The sequence below is a fragment of the Manacus candei genome, unplaced genomic scaffold, assembly GCF_025592945.1.
Source record: "Manacus candei isolate 608988 ecotype Guabito, Panama unplaced genomic scaffold, ASM2559294v1 h1tg000007l, whole genome shotgun sequence".
Taxonomy (NCBI): Eukaryota; Metazoa; Chordata; class Aves; order Passeriformes; family Pipridae; genus Manacus; species Manacus candei.
This window is the reverse complement of record NW_026138055.1, coordinates 3,217,629-3,237,860: the sequence shown is the minus strand read 5'-3', so window position 1 is coordinate 3,237,860 and position 20,232 is coordinate 3,217,629. Positions and strand designations below refer to the sequence as shown.

At 45.5% G+C, this 20,232-nt stretch overlaps 2 protein-coding genes across 11 annotated transcripts in view; one reads left to right on the top strand and one right to left on the bottom strand.

Annotated features, from left to right (window-relative positions):
- Nucleotides 1–6,664, top strand: part of ITSN2 (intersectin 2) — an 81,651-nt gene extending 74,987 nt beyond the window's left edge. For all 7 annotated transcript variants that reach the window (XM_051809984.1, XM_051809969.1, XM_051809979.1 and 4 more), the window contains 9 exons: nucleotides 272–455; nucleotides 1,027–1,125; nucleotides 1,283–1,450; nucleotides 2,313–2,525; nucleotides 3,254–3,375; nucleotides 3,926–4,008; nucleotides 4,147–4,230; nucleotides 4,523–4,696; nucleotides 5,684–6,664. In XM_051809984.1, coding sequence (XP_051665944.1) covers nucleotides 272–455; nucleotides 1,027–1,125; nucleotides 1,283–1,450; nucleotides 2,313–2,525; nucleotides 3,254–3,375; nucleotides 3,926–4,008; nucleotides 4,147–4,230; nucleotides 4,523–4,696; nucleotides 5,684–5,841 — 1,285 coding nt within the window. In that variant the 3' untranslated portion in view covers nucleotides 5,842–6,664. The remainder of the gene's footprint in view (nucleotides 1–271; nucleotides 456–1,026; nucleotides 1,126–1,282; nucleotides 1,451–2,312; nucleotides 2,526–3,253; nucleotides 3,376–3,925; nucleotides 4,009–4,146; nucleotides 4,231–4,522; nucleotides 4,697–5,683) is intronic.
- Nucleotides 6,665–7,004: 340 nt separating this feature from the next.
- On the bottom strand, nucleotides 7,005–18,283 carry FAM228B (family with sequence similarity 228 member B). Of its 4 annotated transcripts, none has more exons than XR_007908225.1 (9): nucleotides 18,054–18,283; nucleotides 16,769–16,867; nucleotides 16,224–16,282; nucleotides 15,722–15,803; nucleotides 14,919–15,023; nucleotides 12,311–12,385; nucleotides 11,465–11,662; nucleotides 8,151–8,235; nucleotides 7,005–7,748 (listed from the first exon to the last, which is right to left on the bottom strand). XR_007908225.1 is itself a non-coding variant. In XM_051810851.1 (9 exons), exons 5-9 carry the CDS (start codon nucleotides 15,009–15,011, stop codon nucleotides 7,722–7,724), a joined length of 471 nt encoding a protein of 156 aa, XP_051666811.1. In that variant the 5' UTR covers nucleotides 15,012–15,023; nucleotides 15,722–15,803; nucleotides 16,224–16,282; nucleotides 16,769–16,867; nucleotides 18,054–18,283; the 3' UTR covers nucleotides 7,005–7,721. The 4 variants fall into 4 exon arrangements, 2 of the variants coding, with proteins under 2 accessions (XP_051666811.1, XP_051666820.1); XM_051810851.1 differs by having other exon boundaries at nucleotides 8,158–8,235; XM_051810860.1 differs by having other exon boundaries at nucleotides 8,158–8,235; nucleotides 17,959–18,055.
- Between the last annotated feature and the right edge of the window lie 1,949 nt (nucleotides 18,284–20,232).

Below are 20,232 nucleotides of genomic sequence, written 5' to 3'. Positions count from 1 at the left end.
TGTAGAGAGTGAGGCTGATTGTCCCAGAAACCTCACAGGAGAGTCCCAGTCCCTCAGACACCACCAGGCAGATCATTCAGCTCAGCATGTTGTGCTGGTGACTTCCTGGGGGTTCAGGCTGGATCCCAGCACTGCCTGGAAGTGCCTTTGCTGTGTATGGGAATTCACCTCCCGGGCTTTGAGTCCTTTCAGAGGTGGGGGTTGTAAGGGCTGTGATTTAGGCCTCACAGACTTGGCAGCAAAGTTGGATGGTGATTTCTCTCCTCCTCAGAGCCTTGCGGGTGCGTAAGAAAACGGGAGGAGAGAAGATGCCGGTGCAGATGATCGGGGACATCCTGGCGGCAGAGCTGTCCCACATGCAGGCCTACATCCGGTTCTGCAGCTGCCAGCTCAACGGAGCGGCGCTGCTGCAGCAGAAAACTGATGAAGATGCTGATTTCAAAGACTACTTAAAGGTATCTGATTCAGTAGCTTTTGTGCCTTCTCCTTTTCTCAAGGGAGGAGCCCGTCTGACCAGCATGGACCAGATCAAAATAACCCAGAAGAGTAAAATTCCTGCGAAAATAGCTGAGACCCTTCCAAGGTGTATTTGTATGGTGACCTTGGTTAACACTGTCTGTGCTCTTTATTTATATCCCTGTCCTTCTCTCTAGCTAATTTACTGAGGCCATGAAAGGAGAATTCCCAGAGTTGCTGACATCAGGCATTTGTTTCTTTCATTACTTTGTTCTTTTTCAACCTGAGTGGAGCCTGTAATGTCAAAATAAAAGCTGGAACAGTTTTGAATGTAAGGATTCTGCATGAACAATGACCCTATGATTTATGCTGGTAAAGCGTCTGGTACAATGACAGCGCTGGCTTTCCTGTTTGTTCTGGAAACAAGTATTGTTTGCTTACTGGAAAAATCTAAGACCTCTTGGAATGCCTGGAAAAATGAATCTGATCAGAGAGTTTTCAGTATTCAGTGCCAGTGAGGCAACTGTTTCCTGATGAGTAATGCAATGTTAAATCTCTACTGCACCACAGAAACTTGCATTGGACCCTCGCTGCAAAGGAATGCCCCTCTCCAGTTTCCTCCTGAAACCAATGCAAAGGATTACACGCTACCCTCTGCTCATAAAGAGTGTGAGTACCCCAAGTGAGGTTTCGTAGGTGAATGCCTTGAGTCTGATCTCAATAGCAAAAGCAAAGATAAAGCCTTGACCATTTATGGGGATTTCTCTGAGCAGTACCAGTGCTTAACACTGATTTTATCTTTTCTCCCCTCTGTGATGCACACCAGATTCTAGAGAACACTCCAGAAAGCCACCCGGATCACAGTACCCTGAGGCTGGCCCTGGAGCGCGCGGAGGAGCTGTGCTCCCAGGTGAACGAAGGGGTGCGGGAGAAGGAGAACTCGGACAGGCTGGAATGGATACAGTCCCACGTCCAGTGCGAAGGCCTTGCTGAGGTAGCTGCATTGACACCCTGCATGGAAGAGTCTTCTCAGAGTAATTTCAGAAAGGCTGGAGGGGGAAAGGGAGTCCCTGCTCACATCCCTTATTGGAGTGTGATCCACCACTGAGCTCTTGGCAGAGAAGCTTTTATTGAATTCTACTTAGAGCCATAATGTGATGAACTCTCATTTTTGCATGATTTTGGTGGTGGAGAAATCTTGATTTATAAGCTTAAAAACTGATACCATTTAAGTTGTTAAACAGACAGAAATAACTCTTCCCTATGAAGTTCTGTTCCTGTTGCCGCTGGGCTAAGTCAGGTGTTACTATGTGGGATTTCACTTAGTCTGTGCTTCCCAAGGTTTTCCTTCATGCAGGAAGGGCACAGAAGCCCTCAGTGTCAGATCCTCAAAGATATGTGGAGTTCAGGCTCCTGTACCTTTCAGGACAGCCTTCAAAATGAGGTGTGACAGTTCTCCACTGGCTGCCTAAGGAACCAAGGCTTGACAGGCCCAGAAGGTCTGTCCTGGTTCCATCACCTCTTCATGCACCTGTAAGAGGTGGCCTGACTGCAGACTGTGCAGCTCTTTCTAAACACAGCTTCTGGACAACAGAGGAGTGGCTGTGCAGTAAATGCCTGCATCTAGTCAGAACTCCGTGTGTGATTTGGTAAAAGCTTAAATCTACTCTGAGTTGGGAGTTGTGCTGTTACCATGGCTGATCACAGAGTAGTTTCCTTTCTCTTAATTTGCAACTAAATTCGTTAAACAAAACAGAAGGGCGTTTTGAGCAACTTGAACAATCTCCACGGTGAAGAGGAGCAGGAGCTGATCTCTGCATGAAGTTGCTGGTGCTAATGAGTTTTGTCTCTCCTAGCAACCTGTGTTCAACTCCCTCACAAACTGCCTGGGACCACGGAAGCTCCTGCACAGTGGGAAGCTGTACAAGGCCAAGAGCAGTAAGGAGCTGTACGGATTCCTTTTCAATGACTTCCTCCTGCTCACCTACATGGTTAAACAGTTTGTGTCTTCTGGCTCCGATAAACTGTTCAGCCCCAAATCCAACTCCCAGTTCAAAATGTACAAAATGGTGAGTGAACCAAGGTGTTTCATGGTCATGTTAGTAGCAGTGGATCCTGGCTTCTGATGAGGAATGCTGCTGTTCTGCTGGGATTAGCTGCCTGGCCCCTTTTGCTGTCATACAGGCATGTCCTGGCAGACAACTTGCACAACTGCCATTGGCTTGGATCCTGGAAAAGGACAGGCTTTTGTGTCTTGGTTTAACAAACACTTCCATCCACTTTGGGAAGGAAAGGGCAGAAGTAGCATCGTGCCTGAGCAGCTCAGTGGGATGTTCAGAAGCAGGAGCCTTGACTTGAGTTTGCACAAGTTGCATCCACAAGAAATTTCCTGTCCTTCTTCAGAAAACAGTAAAGGGTGCAAAATTTTAGTCACTCTGTCCACACAGTGCATGTTCTCAAGATTCTGAAGTTGGGGAGATAAGTTTAAGTATCGGGGTTGCTTTCCCATAGGAAGCCTGAGAGATTCCAGGGACTTCCAAGCTTCACACTGCAGCTCTGCTTACACAGACATGCCCCTTTCACAAAGCTCTCCATCTAGGAAGACAAGAATGTATTGCCAGAGTAGTTTTTCTCTCAGCCCTTTCTCACATCCTTTACACGATGATCTCATTGTTTGTCCTACGTCCTATGACTTTAGTTTTCCCTACAGTAAAACAATGTATTTAAACATCCTTGTAAACTTTTAGCTCATTGTCACAGGGTGATGCTGCAACAGTGACATTTGCTCTTCTTTCAGCCTGTTTTCCTTAACGAAGTCCTTGTGAAACTGCCCACAGACCCTTCAAGCGATGAGCCCGTTTTCCACATATCACACATCGACAGAGTTTACACACTTAAAACTGACAACATCAACGAGCGGTGAGTAGTGACAGTGCAGATCTGAGCCTAAACTTGCAGATCGAGGCTGCAGGCCGTCTCAAGTGAGCAGACATGGGAGGCTCTCAGCTCAAGAATAGGGTTTAGTCCCTTGGTCAGGAAATAAACCCACTTGACTCTCATTTGAATGACAGGTTTTCTCTGATTTTGTCCTGCTTGTGCAGCAGCTTTTGCAGTGGAATCCAGCCACATCTGCTGCTCCTTGACGTTATTGTTGTATACAAGAATAGTTTAGGGCTGCAAAGTCCAGCATCCCATAGGATTCTTCCCCAGTCCTAGTCAGTTTTTAATGTGACCCAACAGTCTTTATTAGAACAGCAGCTCCACTTTGTGTTTATTTAGTCTGATTTGGAATGTGGCATTAAGATTAAATCCAAAACCTCCATCACTTTAGTCCATGACCTAACTTGATTTGTGATGCCTCTGAAACCCGGGGGGGATGGAATGGCCAAAGAGATTGGGGCAGAGTCACTGATGCTGAAGACTTCCCTGCCTGTGGGATGACCCTGACTGTAGGGATTGCTCTTTGCAGTACTGCCTGGGTCCAGAAAATCAAAGCAGCGTCAGAGCAGTACATCGAAACAGAGAAGAAGAAACGTGAAAAGGCTTATCAAGGTACCTACAGAGTTCTGTATTTCCCTCTCATCCACCTGGAGGATGCCACAGTGTCTGTGCAGGATCTCCCTCTTCAGATCTATTGCCAGTTTTTACAGTTCCAACCAATCCATTTATTTCTGACCTCTCTGTTCCCAGCTCGCTCGCAGAAAACCTCAGGAATAGGACGTTTGATGGTGCACGTGATTGAAGCAACAGAACTAAAGGCCTGTAAGCCCAATGGTAAGTGAGGGAAACAGTCTCAGATCACTTTTATTCCTGTAACATTTGGAAAAGCTTGCTGAGAGGAGTTTGGTGATTTGGGAAACACTGTGGTTCAGCTACAGTTACTGTATGAATTAGCCATTCTTTAGCTTCAGAGGAACAAGTGAGGAACCAGCTCTGTGCTGCTGTGGGATATAGGGATTGCCTGATCCACATCTGGGCAGCAGCATCGATGTGTGTCCAGGAAAGCTCCAGATGGAGGGGAGGTTTCTGCACTGCAGGGGATTTTCACTCCCTGTTCTGTGTTTAGGGAAGAGCAACCCGTACTGTGAGATCAGCATGGGCTCGCAGAGCTACACTACCAGAACCATGCAGGACACCCTGAACCCCAAGTGGAACTTCAACTGCCAGTTCTTCATCAAGGACCTGTATCAGGATGTCCTGTGTATCACCATGTTTGACAGGGATCAGTTCTCACCTGATGGTAAGTGTGGACATTTAGGAAAAGCAGCAGTTCTGAGAGCCTATGGGTCTGATTGCTGCCTGGGAAGTGTTGTGCCTCAGGACACAGGAGGTTCAGTAGCCTTCCAGAGCCAGCAGCTCCAGGCAGTCAGATTTGATTCCACTCTGGCTTTTATGTCAGTCACGGTATTTTTTTTTTTTTTTTGTCAGACTGGGCAGACAGAGAATTTGAAAGCAGAAGTTTTACTCTCTCACTGTAGGTGCCCAAAAATAAGGTGCCAGGTTGTATCTGCACAGCAACAGCTTGATAAGCTTTCTTGTTTTGCTTGGAAACAACACGGTTTTGGCTGTCAGGTACTCCCTAAAAGCTTAAATGCTCTTTCAGGGCTGACATGTGGTTGATTATTGCAGATTTGCTAGGAACTGCCTTGACCTGAGGTGCCATGTGTGTAACTATAGCTCAGTCTTTTCTCCTGTGAGGTATAAGAAATGGCCACAAAGAAGGTATATGATTTCTGAATAGAACTGTAAACCTACTAGTGGTAGTAATTGTTCAAGGTCATTGTTCTTGAGAGAAGAATGATATGTAAGCTTAATAAAAGTTGGCTGAGCCAAAACAGTTGATTTTTTTTTATTGTCCTTGTGGCATCTCAGCTGATTTGTAAACAGGTTCTATCACCTAACTCTGACCTGCCAGCTCTAAAACTGGAGAACATTTGAAACTGTGTTTCTGAAAGGGTATTTTCTAAGAGTGTTTTTAAAGACCTAAGCTCAAACATGACAATAAAGGCATGTTGTCCATCCTAAATCCATAGCATTTTTGTCTTCTAAAAAGACCCTTTTTTGTCACTGCTGGCTGGTTTACACAGGGCTGAGGGCCAGTCAAACAGGAAACCTGGGAGCAGTGCTCTGGAACTGAACACCTACTATGCAGCATTGCTGCTTAACCTGACTCAGGTTTGCTAAGCTGTCCTTGCCTAATGAAATGTCTTACTCACTTGCCCAACAGATTTTTTGGGTCGCACCGAAGTTCCAGTAGCAAAAATCCGAACAGAACAAGAGAGCAAAGGCCCCATGACTAAACACTTACTGCTGCATGAAGTTCCAACTGGAGAAGTCTGGGTGCGCTTTGACCTGCAGCTCTTTGATCAGAAAGCACTCTTCTAAGAACACCTTTTTTTAATTTATGAAGGACAACTGAAGCTGACAGACTGAATATCTTTTGGTAAAAGATTCCTTGCCCCACGCTGGTTATTAAGCAAGAGTTCCTGCTGCCTCCGTGTTTCCTCTTAGTTCCTGCTTGTGCTTAGTTCCTTGCAGTGTTCCCAGTTGTTGTTGATCTATGCAAACACAAATGTTACTGTATATACAGCACTATAGCTCAGTGCCTTTTTATTATGTTGGAATATCTTGGGTTTGGATGCCAATGTTTCCATTTTCAGGGCCATAAAAAGTATTAATTAGAAATGTGGCACCAAGCTGTTTGTATATTTTACCACTTGGTCTGACAGACAGACTGAGGAATGGTTTAAGCTCAACACTGGAATCATTCCATTTGAAATCCTAAAAGTGATATCCACTGGAATCTTCCCGTCTCAGGATGATGGTTTTAAAGGTAAAATGCTGAAGAAGCCTTAGTACTGGAGAAGTCTCCAATATATTGTATATTCTTTAAGAATCAAGTGTAGTTCTTTACTTGACTTAGTTCTGCACTGGAATCAGTAACTGCTACTTGATTTTAATTTCTGCTTCAGTTTGATTCATCATTCTCTGCTAAGACAATGTTGTTGTGAAGAATAACTAGAAAAAATATTTTAAATACTGTGACCCACAATAATGTGGCAAAATACTCTTCAGCTTTTGGGGTTTTTTTCCTAAATATAAGTTATTTGTGTACATTTCCTTGGTCTTGCAGACCTCCATGTGAATCTTGAAGCTTTGACATTGCCAACATGTATATAGAGAGTAAAATATAAGTTTATTAATGTAATTTGTCTACAGATGTTTATTGATTTTTAAAAAGTATATTTTATTGTACAGGGGAATGTGAAATAATGAGAAAAACTTACAGGATTCGTTCAAGAAACATTTATTACAAGTTTAAAAGGTTTGCTTGGGGGGAACTACACCCCAACACAAACCTGTAAAAAGAGCTGGTTGAAAGCAAAAGCTTTCTCTTGGCACCAAATCAGGGATGGTTAAAAAAAAAAAAAAGTTTGTTTATAGAATGTTTGATACATTGTAACCATTTTACTGCCTCCTTAAACTGCCTTGTTGCGGAAGCACAGCGTGCAGTTCTGAGCAGCCCTTTCCACGGGTGCAGCAATTCCTCCTGAAGTCTGGCAGTTTCCCATGCAGTCACCATCTGTGCACCCTCCTTACTGAGTCAACCTCTGTTACTTTTAACAGTTTTCTGTGGTTCAGTATTTCTAATCCTAAATAAAACTCAACCTTGGCAACTCTTGAGAGATTGTGTCTGTACAGTGAGAGTTTGGAGAATAGAGGAAATTCTGTTTCCAGGCTTTGAGACCAGAGTTGCTGTGCAGCCAGACCAGGGGGGAGATGGGACCACACTGGAATGGGAGAGAGACTGGTTTGTGGGGCACTGGCTCAGCTGCTGCTCAGCACAGACTCTCTGAAAAGCACTTCCCATTTCCCCTCCCCTACTTATTTCCTGCTTTCTGAGAACACCTAATATGTATGTTAAAAGTTTGATTTACTGCTTGTACACTGTGTTCAGGAGAGAACACCAGCACTGTTTTTGTTGAGCTGAGCCTAAGTTAAATCTCCTAAAACAGCAGATTTTGGCTTGTAGAGCATGAACTGGAGCTGGCAACAACAGGAGCAGCATCCCAGACATTTCTTTGGCTGCTCAGTAACAACATTTCAGAACCACGTTCAAGACAGTAAGTTTATTGCAGCTTGCCAGAAGACCTGGCCTGTTATCACTTGCTTTGGCAGGGGATGTAACCTAAAGGGTACCTTCTGATGGCTGTGCTTGCTGCTCTGGTCAGCTGGGGGACAGGTGACATCATTGGCTCTCGCTGTCATTGTGGTGATTGATGACTTTCATTCTTTAAACAGAAGTAAAAACTATTGCCATGTTCCTGTAAAGATCAGCTGAGCTGCCAGAGTAGTTCCTTCTACAGAGCACACACACAGCTTGCCTGGGAACTCTCCAACCCTCCTTAGACAGAACACACTCCCTGTGCTGCCACAGTGGATTTAAAATGAGGAAAACAAACCTCCCCCCTGCCATTGCCTACTGTGCCTCCAAATCTGGGCTTAGTATGGATCCAAACCACATTCCTGCTGAAAACCATGTTCAAATACTCTTGGCCTTAAATGCACTAGGAGCTGGGACCCATATTTGTTCAGGTAATAAAACTAGAATGTGTTTCCCTACAGCAGCACATCAGTAACATGCTCTGCCTCCTAACTATGAACTGCCTGCTGGTCAAAGGGGAACTCCAAACCTCACACCTTCCAGCAGTCTGTGCACGTCTTCTGGGAGAATGGATCATACTCTGATGGGTCAAAATAGTCCAAAAACACGTAGTCCTGTGGGAGAAGCAGGTACTGGGTCAGGTCTCAGAAGCCTTAGGTGATACAATGGTGAGTGCAGCCAGCCTGGGTGGGACACAGCCTGTGACAGACATGGTGGAGAAAAGGACTCCCAAATTTTTATACACTGCACCTCAGAAATAAGGTGACTGAAGTGTAACAGGAAAATTCCTCTATCCATTTTAATTTATCATAGGCATAAATACATAATACATGATTTCATGGAGCATCCAGAAATAATTTCAGGCTAAGATGCTAACCTTAACTAGGGCAGTCAAGACAGTGGAAATTTCGGTCAAGGGAAAATGTTTTGACAGAGAAGGAAACAGCTATTGAAAAGAAAAAAAGAAAGGAGTGGGTAAGCCCTGAGCAGGCACAGCCCTAGGCAGGTCACTGGTCTGGGTTGATGAGCTGGCTTCTCCATCTAGACATAAGAGTAAAGACCTGAGCCACACCTCATAGTCCAGGTCACAGCTCCCTCTCATCAAAAACTGCCTGCAACAATCAACATATTCTGCAGTTCAAGTTCCCTATAACAAGCACATAAAATAGTCCTCCCTAATATTCTTTCTTACAAAACCTTGGAAATGAACTTTTTAATCTTTCTTGTGTGGGTTATTCTCCATGGATCCCAGGAAGGAAGGGAGCATTCAGCCCACGGCCTCCTAGATCTCGGCCCTACACAGTGCTTCATGGCAATCTGTGGATGTGATTTCAAGACTTGGAAAAAACCATACTTTAACCTGAACAGCTCAGGAGCTCTGCAAGACAAGTCCAACCAAAAAAAAAGTGGGATCTACAGTAGATTTAAGAGGTCACTGTGCTGAAGCAGCTCACAGGGAAGTGAGCCAGGCCCTGAGGGCCTGTGCTGTTCTCAGACACTCGGGAAGCGCCGTGGGGCTTCTCTACTGCTGAGTGTGAATGCTGCCTCTGCAGGGGCCTCTGCTCCTCAGGATCTGGCAATTCCCCACACAACAAGCAGCAGCCACACTCATCATCTCATGTTTCTGTCCCTGGAAAGCTTCAAGCCCTAATAGAGCTCAATTTGCAGAGTTTTAGTGCCACCCCTTGGTTTATTATCACATATCACCCCTTTACAAGGTCTGCTGAGACCTCAGTGGATCATGGAGGTGCTTTGCTGCACTCCCAGGTCTGACCCCTTCACGTGGTCGATGCATTACCCCTCACACAGCCCTTGGAATAAAGCAGAGTAAAAGCTCTTCAAAATGAGTCAGGAGGGTCTCTTTCTCTGCAGCACACAATGCCTACAATAGCCTGGACTACCAGAAGCTGACTTGTGGCTAACACAGCAGCAACCCAGGCAGGGGAATCCCCTCTCCTTGCAGGCTGCACTGTCACACTGCCATCTTCACTCTGACCAACCATCTCGTTAGGCACCTGCAGTCCATGGCCACAGGACTGGAGGGGAGGAGGAGTGAGAAAGGCAGTGAAAAGGAGGCAGATTTGAGGCAAAAAAACCCACATATGAGCAGGTCCTTGGAAGAACAGGGAGTCAAGGAAGGGAGGTAAAGGAGGAGAGGTCAGATGGTGTGAAAAAGGCAGATGAGTGAGCTGACAAAGACTGAGATGGAGAGATTTGGAAAAAGAGTGAGGAGAGAAGGAGAATGGAGGAAAGGGGAAAAAGACAGCTTTGGAAAGCAAAGGGCAGTGAAGAACCTGGAGGAATTATCAGAAGCAACAAGAAGATGGAGACACAGCAGTGGGGAGCGTGACAGAAGAAAGAGGGGCAAAACGGATTTATGGATGGAGTAAAGGAGGTGACTGGAGAGAGAAAGAGAGCAAGAAGAGAGACTGGAGGAAGAATAATAGACATGGAAAGAAAGAAGGAATGGACCAATCACAGGCATGGGAAGGTCAGGAGATCTGGGAAACAGGAGGAGAAGCCTAATAACAGGGAAGAGAGCAAATGGACAAAAAGAAGGGAGTGAGGGGGAAATACATAGCCAGAAGTCAGTATATTAACCAATCTACAGAAATGTTTCAAGTTCTGCAAAATGTATCATGTGCTGCCACGGTCAATGCAAACTTATGCAAGTGAGTTGTCCTGTAACTCTGAAGGGCTTCAACCTGCTCTGCAGACATGCTGATGATAGAGCAGACACCACAGAGCAAGGGGAAAAGGTGGAGGCTGATCGCTGGTGCTGGTGTTTCCCTTCCAGGAGGACACATCCCAGCACATCAGCCAGTGCTTTTGGAGGACACCCAGCAAATTCCTGACCTCACACAGAAGCTTGGAAGTGGACTGATGCAGACCCAGATATGTACAGTACACCCAACATATCCTAAATCCTAGGACATCAGCAGTAAGACTGGTTCAGGTCTTTGTTGTTCCATGCAGTTTAAATGCATGGGTCTGTCACATCAGGCCTTTGAAAAAGAAATCATTTGCTCTCGTTAAAACAACGCAGCTCCCGTGACATTTTCATTTCTGGCTGAGAAGGTTGTTTACAGTCTCACGACTCCACTGTGCAGTGGTTTCCACTGACAACAAATTCCTGCTCTCAATAAAATATTATCATTTTTATGTAACTGCTCTATATTTCCATTCCTGAGATGCAGAAAATTGAGTTGTGGGATTTGATACTCAACAGTGGTATGAAATTCAGAGCAAAATGAAGAAAACCAACAAGTATTTCATACAGTGACTGCACTTTTTCTGAGTACTGAAACCCATGGAACTACAAAAAGTTGGGTCTATTGCCTGTATACAGACTTCAAGAAAATTGTTTGTATCTCTCTGTTCCCACGTTTTTTTCTTTTATGAAGCTTGATCAGTAGCATCCAAGGCCACAAAATCATTTCATTCGTGCTCTGCCAACATACTGCAGTAGTGATGTAGCTTAACTTCTGAGACATGAGAGTGCAGTCCACTCCCTGCTCAGTCAGCCTTTGACTTCAGCTGACAGAGCTCAGTTTTTCCCACTACATGATCCAGCTCACAGATGGAAATACACATCAATGTGGTGTCTCATCATATTCAGACCCAAGCAAGGCTATTGTTTGTATCTGATGGTGAACTTAAACAGCTCTAACATCATAGGTCACCATTGCAGAAGTCCTCAGGAAAGAAAGGTAAGTTACAGGTAAGGTGCATCTGAATTCCAGGCTACTCAATGGACAGCAAATAGCAGCTAAACCCCTGATCTTGTCCAAAGCCCTCCCTATGCAACCCTCTCCATGACAGAAATTTACTTCTCCTTGATACCTTCTTGTTACCGTAGTTTAAATATTGAGACAATTGTTCTTGTTTCCTTTTCTGCATTTCTTCGATTGATTGGCTGCCCATTTCGTCCTCAATTTTCTGCAGCACTGGCTCTAAAACATCCTTAAGCCATTCTTTGTACACGATCTCCTTCTTTCTCAGATTTAGGAAATCATTGTGCCTCAGGTATCTGTCCACCTCCTAAGTAAGAAATGCAAAATAAAACCATACAAATTATTGGCCAAGCACATTAAAGGTTTCACAGGTGAAGGCTGACTGGTCTCTGCTCCAAGGGCACTGTTTTCCAGCCCTTCTTTGTGCTCCTCCCTCTCTCCACTTCCCACCACTCATTTCCAACCTCTCACTTGCAAGAGCTCTGGCATTCATACCCTTAACTTTTGAAACTGTGGTGCAAGACTGGCAGAAAATTGCTCACTTTTTCCCATCAGGTTATTGAGCTGAAATCACTGCAGAACAGGGGGCTGATAAGCAGCAGACTGTGCAAGACAGGCAGCAGGAGAGGGACCCTCTCCCTGCAGCACTGGCAATCTGCTAGATCAGATCAAATCAGATCAGATCAGCCCTGCTGCCCTTTGCTCACAGCCCCACTGACCAACTAACTACACCCACAGAGCAAATATTAGGTGCAAACAGGCAGGTAAGTTACCTGTGATTCACATTTAGGGTTACTACTTCAGTCATATCCAGAGGAGAGGCCACAAACTCATACTTCTAAATCAGTTTTTCAAGAATACAATTAACATTTTCTCACAAATCACTGAGCAGAAACTAGAACACATTGACATGCAGGAAAGCACACAACAAATGAGAAGAGGTACCATTTCTTACCCTCACAAAACAATTTTCTCTGTCCAAGATGCACTGAACAGAAGCAATGATGTCTCGGCTTTGGTCAGGTGTTACCTAACAGAACATTAAAAACCCACATGAAGTAAAAGCAGGACTCAGACTAGGAGTCAGATTTACTTTGAATTCAAAATAATCACTGGTGTTGTGATTAAAGGCACATTATACCATAACCCAGCTGGCAAATCCTTGTGAGACTTGCTCGGAACAGTGGGGATAAGTAGCAACAGATGAGTGTTGGAAGAACTGGAATGGGAACAGGAATGTACATGTTAAGACCATACATTTCCTTGGCTGCTCCTCACCATGACCACACACCACTTGTTCCTTGCCACTGTTGCTCACCTGTGCCAAACACGTGTCTCATAAACTCAACTCCTGCACTGCAGGCAAGGAGCACAAGCAATATGGACCAAATCCATCTATCACTTGGGGATGGAATTCCTGCAGGGAAGATGAGGGGGGTACCTCCCCTGTGATCAGGCTGCACCAACTCTGTGGGTTAACCAGAGAGACCTTGTCTTCACGAGTCCATCAGCAGCTTCTACAGGCAACAAGTTGTCCAAGTTTTGGCTGGGATAATTTTCTTTCTAGTAGCTGGTACAGTGCTGTGTTTTGAATTTAGGATGAGAGTAATGTTGATGTTTTAATTGTTGCTAAGTAGTGTTTACACTAAGCCAAGGTTTTCTCAGCTTCTCTCCCTACCCCACGAGTAAGCAAGCTGGGGGGGTCACAAGGAGCTGGGAGGGGACACGGCTGGGACAGCTGACCCCAAATGACAAAGGGTTATCCCAAACCTCAACTGAGCTGGTTTTACTCAGGCCTAAGCCAGAGGCAGGGCTGAAACATTCACATTTCACCTGTCTGACCTGCTGCCTCCTCCTGTGGTTTCCACAGACGAATTCAAAGTCATCCCTGCTGTGACTTTCTTCTGCTGTTTAAAAACTGAGCTACAGCCACAGCATTTTTGCACAAGCCCACCATGCCAGTGGCAGCACAGACTCAAGGAATGCATTTGATGCACAGAATGGAAAATTAGCCTGCTACTCCTTGTGCTTAATGTTGATTCTTACTTCCAATAAACAGTGTAGTTTCCAGTCACGTCTGTCTTGACCTTGCTGACCAGCTCCACACTCCAACAGGTTTATTATCCTGAGATAAGCAGGACATCATACATCAGACCAGGCAAGGAAAGGACAAGTAGTATTAAAAAAACACCAAAAACAAATGAGAAGAAGAAATCTAAATTGCTGGCACGTTTTAAGACCCTTTCATCCTACTATTTGAAGCAACTGGTATGTTGTATTACTTCTGACAAATCTACTTCACATAATCACAGATCCTTTCTAAAACCAGCACCGTAACAGCAGCAGGGAGACAGAGCCATCACTCCAGCTGAGAACCACCAGCAGAAAGTACTCAGAACACACACTGGTGAGTAGGTGAAAAGTTTTCCTTCAGGATGATCCCTGTCTGAAGACTCCTTAAGAACCAAAGGAATTAGCTCTCCTTTGACTGAAGGAATTCAGTCTATTCTACCTAGAAAAGAGCAGGCTCAGGGAGAGCCTCATCACAGTACTTACAGAGCAGCTACAAAGAGGATGGAGGTTCTCTCTGCACCAGAAGCCACAGGGAAGAGACAAGGGGTAAGAGGTACAAGTTGCATTGGCTGAAGTTTCATCTCAATATAAGAAAGAAATTTTTTAGAGTGAGATCAATCACTGACTGAACAACCTCCCCAGGGATGTGGTGGAGTCCCCATCACTGACGGTTTTCAAGATGTGATTGGACAGGGTGCTTGACAACCTCATCTGGTGTCTCTTTCCCAAAAAAGGTTGAACCAGATGATCTTTCAAGGTCCCTTCCAGCTGAGGCTGTTCCATGAGTCCATGACTAGTCACAAGCTTGTTTCAGGTTTTATGGGAAACTTTTCCACATACCAAACTGCAAATAACTCGATAAAGCTGCCTCAAAAGGATGCAAGAGCTTGATAAAACCCATTGAGTTGGTTGCTTTTTACAGAGTTCTTTGTTCTTCTCCATGACAAACACATCTCAGATTTTGCAGAACTTTGTGAATAATTATTTTTCATTCCTCCCTCCATAACTTCCATTTCATTCCTCCACTCATATCTTTGCACAACAGAAGCCCTTCTGTCAGCACCTTTGCTGGTGCTGAGGAGAACCTCTGGATAAAAAGGTAAAGAAAGGGCGAGGTCTGCATAAAAAGCCAACCTGCTTTACAAAGATCAGGCCCTCATCCAGGTTCCACAATCAAGCTACAAACTGGGATGGAGCAGTAGAAAGTAACATACACTGCAGTAACCATTTCTGAGTGTGCCCAGAAGGGACAGACTGAGACACAAGGCTCCTGCTGGCTCACAGATGAATTCGGGCACATACCAGGGACAGCAGTCTGGCAGAGACAGACAGACCAGAACACTGTCCAGAATTCAGTGGCATTAGGTGGCCAGTTCCAACACAGAAGCCCAATTACACCCGAATACTCTGGGATCCCAGTTATAGATACTGGTTTCCTGTGATTCTTCACAGTAGAACCTACAGCTGAAGGACTATTGGGAGTCACTCACCTGCCAAGGCCGTGGCTGATCAGGTTCTTTCACAGGTCTCAGATGTGTCATTATTTTTAGCCAGGGAGTCTCTGAGCTGTTCACACTGTGCATGGTTGGAATAATCTGGGAGAAACATTAAAACAGCCAAAACATACATAACTATTGTATAAACAGCAAAACCTCATTTCCTTACAACTCCTATCAATTGATGAAGCAAATCTCTAAAGGAATTCTAACTGCTGATGCCAGTGGCATTCTCCTGTCATAGCAAGTAAAACAGAGATGAAGCATCAGGTTTACAGTCAGGTACTGCCTCTGGTGGGACTGTCTGTCCTCATCTCCACAAACAATGGACAGTACATTTTGTTTCAAAGAACAGCGGTTCACAAATCATTCCAGAATGCCTGTCAGCTTTGAAAACATTTCAGAGTTATCAAATTCCACCTCTGGACTATTACTTATTTCCTTTGTGCCTTTTTCAGTCACATAAAAGTCACTTTCAAGTAACTGCTACACCCCCCCCAGGGATGGCTGCATTCTAGTGGGTTTTAAAGTCAGTTCTACCAGACAAAGCTTATGCTGAAGCACCAACTCTGAGCTCCAGCCAGAAAATTCCACCCCCTCTCTTGTATGTGCCTCAGTATGTCTGAATCGATTTATAACAGAGACAGAGGCAAAATGCCTTTTACAGGAACCTCCACTTAAACATCTTTATTTCAGATTCACTGGAGACACACTGCTTCCAGGAAATAATGGGTTCACAAAATTACTTAGGTAAAGAGTGGAACAAAAGAAAAGCTTATTTCTGCAGAGATACTGACCTCAAGTCTTCAGCCAGATCTTTCAATTACGAAAATATATTCTGTTCTTCAATTATTTTTTGCAACATCCAGTTAAAAGAATCTGCAAAGACTCTCCAAATCAGATATTCATAGAAGGTAACAATATCTTTTGCACAAGACAATATTTAAAAGTTTACTCTGTCCAACCCAGCACTTCAGTGACAATATCGGACTCCAAGCTGGCCTCTCTGGACTGCAGACTCAAATCTCTTACCATTGCTTCAAGGTGCAGTCTGCAATCTGTATCTTTATTTGTTTCATTTCACATATCCAGGTAAAGCCATATTAAGGGGAAAGAACAATGTAATGCACATGGTACCAGGGACTTTCCTTCCCTCCTGCATAACTCTGCCAGATTTCTATTCTTTCATCAGACACAAAGAAAACTAAAAATTTGCAGTGGAGTAGGTCACAACATCCCAATTCTCCACGGAATTTTTTCAGCCCCAGTAAGTCAGGCTCCAAACCCAGAAATACACACTGGCCTTGGCAGTGTGGCAGCCCAGCAGGTCCTTCCTCTATAGTGATTCCCTGCCCTCTCTGTACAGAGGAGACAAGAGATACAGAAGAAAATACGGAATTATAATTAGGACACAGGATTTGGAAAGCAGGTGTCCTGCCACTTTCCATATGGAAATGAACATTTTTTGTCTACATGTGCCCCAATGGCCCCTGCAGAGAGCTGTGCCATGGAGACTGGTGTTCCCTGTGAGAAGCCTCCTGCTCCAAAAACAATCTCCCTTTTATCCAGACAGCCCAAGTCTACTGAGTTCCAAGAAAGCATATCCAACCTCCTGGTGTCTGAGGAGCAGGGGAAGGATTCTCACAGTTTATCCTTCATCCTGTAATAATCAATTAAAGCAAACAGATAAATGACAGTACATAAACCCTGATTAGCACTGACCCAATTTCTGATACAAAATAACAGGCAAACAGAGAGGACTGAAGCTGGGCTGAACTGGGGTGCTACAGATTTGGTATTAGACAAGTCAACAAACCTTCCTATGAGCCAGACATCCCACCCACCTGCACAGGTGCCATGGGCTCCTTGGTCACACTATTTTTGACAGATATCCTTTCCCTCCAAGTAGTTTTGTTCTTCTGGGGAAGGGATGCTGTAAATCCCTGGACAAGTTTGAGACGAAGAAAATACATATCTTGATATTTTAAATTACAAATTACATAAAATACATATTCTAATATTTTAATTTCTAATCTTACAAAACAAGTAAAATTAAAAAAAAAAACCCAACCATTAGGCTCCTTTCTATCTTCAGTAACTAGTATTAAGACTCCATCCATCTCACAAAGAAAGGTTGAGCCTTTCTGTGAGCACAAAGGAAAAGAGGTATTTGATCTCATCACAGGGAATTGGGACCCCAGGGGAGACAAAACAGAGCAAACATAGAGAACCTGCCTCTGCAGCAATCTGCCCTCAGGAACCCACAAGTGGTAAACACTCTAACTGCAGATTTTTTCCCCCCAGTCTTCATAACTCAAGCTGCCACTGAGTCCTTTCTTTTACTTCTTTTACTTCTTTGTTTGGAGTCTTGCTAGGAGACACCAGCTCTCTGTGACTAACAAAGGCAGGGCCCACCGACTTGAGACAGCAGCTGTTTTTCAGGTCTTAAAACTAAAGGTTTAACCACAGGCTTGGACAGAAATACAGTAAAGCATTTCCAAAATCTGAGTGGATAAAAAAAAAAGATTTGCAGTTAATGTAGCAGTTGCAGCCTGCAAATGCCAAATCCCAGGAGCAGGTTGGCTGTTCTGTAATATTAGGACGTTTGTTCCACTGTCCCACATCCCTGAAAGTGTTCAAGGCCAGGTTGGATGGGGCTTCGAGCAACCTGGTCTAGAGGAAGGTGTCCCTGCCCATGGCAGGAGGCCGAAACTGAAAGAACCTCAAGGTCTCTTTCCAACTCAAACTGTTCTCTGATTCTGTGAGAGAACCAGTCTCTCTAGTGCGAGCAGGGCAGCTCTTTGAACCCTGCAGCTTGTGAATGCGGAGCTAACAGATAACATGTGCAAGGCCGGAGCGTTCCGCCCTGGCCCCTGGTCCCGAGGCAGCGATCGGGACCAGGCCAGTGAGCGGGGAACGCCGAACCCCCGACCCGCACCCTGCCCGGCCCTGAGGCGGGTCCCGCAGACCGCAGGGCAGGCGAGGGCGGGCAGCAGAGCCCCGCTCCCCCCACCGCCGTGCCGGGGTCCCTCACCGGCCCCAGGGGCGGCCGGACGGGGCTGCGGTGGGAGTCAAACCCGCTCCGTTCGGCACAGCCCCACTGAGGGAAAAATGGCGGTGCCCCCCTACCCTCACGGTTGTTGTAGAGCCCCTCCGTGTTCTTCCGCCGAGGAAAACAGCCTCTCTTCCATTACCCACAGCCTCTCGGGACGAGGAGGCACCGCCCTCGGGGACAGGGATGGGGCAGCCCGGCCGCAGGACCGGCACCCGGACCCTGTTCCCGGGCGGAGGCGGGACGTGGGCACGGACACGGGCACGGACACGGGCACGGACACGGCCGGGCCCCTCCGCGCGCGGCCGCACAGCGTCCCGCGCTGCCATGGCAACCCCAGCCCGCGCGCTGCCCCCGGCAGGGCTGCCCACCAATCAGAGAGCGAGAGCGCGGCCAGTGAGCCAATCAGAAGCGAGAACAGCCCGGCCAAGCCGAACCCGAACCCAGCCGAGCCGAGCCGAGCCGAGCCGAGCCGAACCCAGCCGAGCCGAGCAGGCGAAGTCAGGGTCACTGGTTTATCCAAAATTCACTAAATTGTATTACGAGATTTCACACATTACCGTGCAGTGCTAGCCGTGACATTAAATTTGAAACTGAAGGCAGCCAGAGATACCAGATGAGGGAAATGTGAGGGTTTTTTATCTCAGCGGCGGGTTCCTCAAAACCTTTATATTTGATTTTTTAAAAAAATTATTATTATTATTGATTTGTCAGCGCCCCAGGAAAGACAAGTTCCTCGTGCCCAGGTAGCCTGTCAGCGCCCAGCCCTGGCCCTGCACGGGACACTCCAAGAATCACACCATGTGTTTGAGAGCCTGAGAGCCTTGTCCAAATGCTTCTTGAACTTTATCTGCTCTTCAACTGTATCGGAGGGTGGGTCAACCAACCTTTTCAGGGATATCAGCAAAGTGCCAGAGCCAAACCCCTTATTTCAATTTGGAAAGAGAGACCCCCTGCTGGATCCTGCCCTCTCTTGGTATTTTATCAGTTTTGTCAAGTCTTACCCACTGCCGCAGTCTGCCAGCGCCCTTGAAGGACTCACACAGAACAGTTTAAGGAATAACACACTTTATTAACAAATACACTGATCACAGAAGATTGTGACAATCAGGGATTGATGTTGACACTGAACTGATTCCAAGAAAAAGTCTGAAGCAATACACAAAGTCTAATCATCAAGGAAAGCTTGAAATAATAGTTAGCACACTTTGAATAAAGTTCTTCCCCAAAAGGCCTCCCTAGAAGGGAGAAGCCAGGTTCAGCCCATTGACCAATCCCAGAAATTAGGATGGAGTCTTGCCTAATATCTCCCCCTTTTAACTCACTGTTACATATTTCTTTACACTTATATGGAGCTTGAGTGACTCCAGCCACACGTACTTTTGTTCCTGATTGGTGTAAAATTCTGTCACTTTGCTCTTAAAGATATAGTTAATAAAATAGAGACCACGTGCTCAGGGAGGGGTGGTAACTTTGGGATGGAGGTGTGTGACAGTATTACAGTATTATATGAGATTATAATGAGCACGGTTCATCTGAGGAGAGCGATTTTGCCACAGTTGCTGGTTCAGCAACAAGGCATCTTTTCCTCTCTCACTTGGTTGTCAGCTGCTCTGCGTTTTATCGGCCACCTGGTACCATCCAGTTCCCATTCCTGCAGGGATTACAACAGAGCCTGGCCGTGGTGTCCTCACTCCGCTCCGAGTCATTCCCCCTTAGCATCCGCAGTGTGTGTTGCCTGGGGAACTGCTGTGCAACAGATTCCGTGCTTGCCAACTGCATTCTCTCCTCGAAGAAGCAACTGTATTTCACCCTAAAATTTCCTTAATGTCATAACTTCCATTAGAATGTGACTGTAACTTTAGACTCAAGATATTTTCCCCCTATTTTCCCACATAATCCACCCCGCGACTGGAGTCACTCAAGCTTCACAATATCCAAATGGAGTTTAAGAGTGTTTTATGCATTTGTATTGCGGGGGTTATCTAATGTTTGTGGGGGTAGCCAATAGGGTAATTGCTTCACAATAATGCAAACTTTAACATACAATACTAAGACAAAAAGCAAAAGAGTTAATGTCAATTAAACAACAACAGGGCAAAGCACTCTCTTGAGAATTCCTGTAGCAGCTGGTGATCATCCAAAGAGAGTATCCCACCACCAATGTTCTGCATCTTTCTTGACTGCTTCTGAAATACGATGTATTTTCTCCACATTATGATGGATGGGAATCAGAGTCCTCTGTCCATTTCCTTG

Coding starts and splice junctions, on each gene's coding strand:
- FAM228B (XM_051810851.1), bottom strand. CDS start 15,011: ATGCACAGTGTGAACAGCTCAGAGACTCCCTGGCTAAAAATAATGACA. Junction 11,663..12,310: donor GAGAAAATTGTTTTGTGAGG/GTAAGAAATGGT, acceptor TTTCTTACTTAG/GAGGTGGACAGATACCTGAG. Junction 7,749..8,157: donor CGTGCACAGACTGCTGGAAG/GTGTGAGGTTTG, acceptor TTCTGTTTAAAG/AATGAAAGTCATCAATCACC.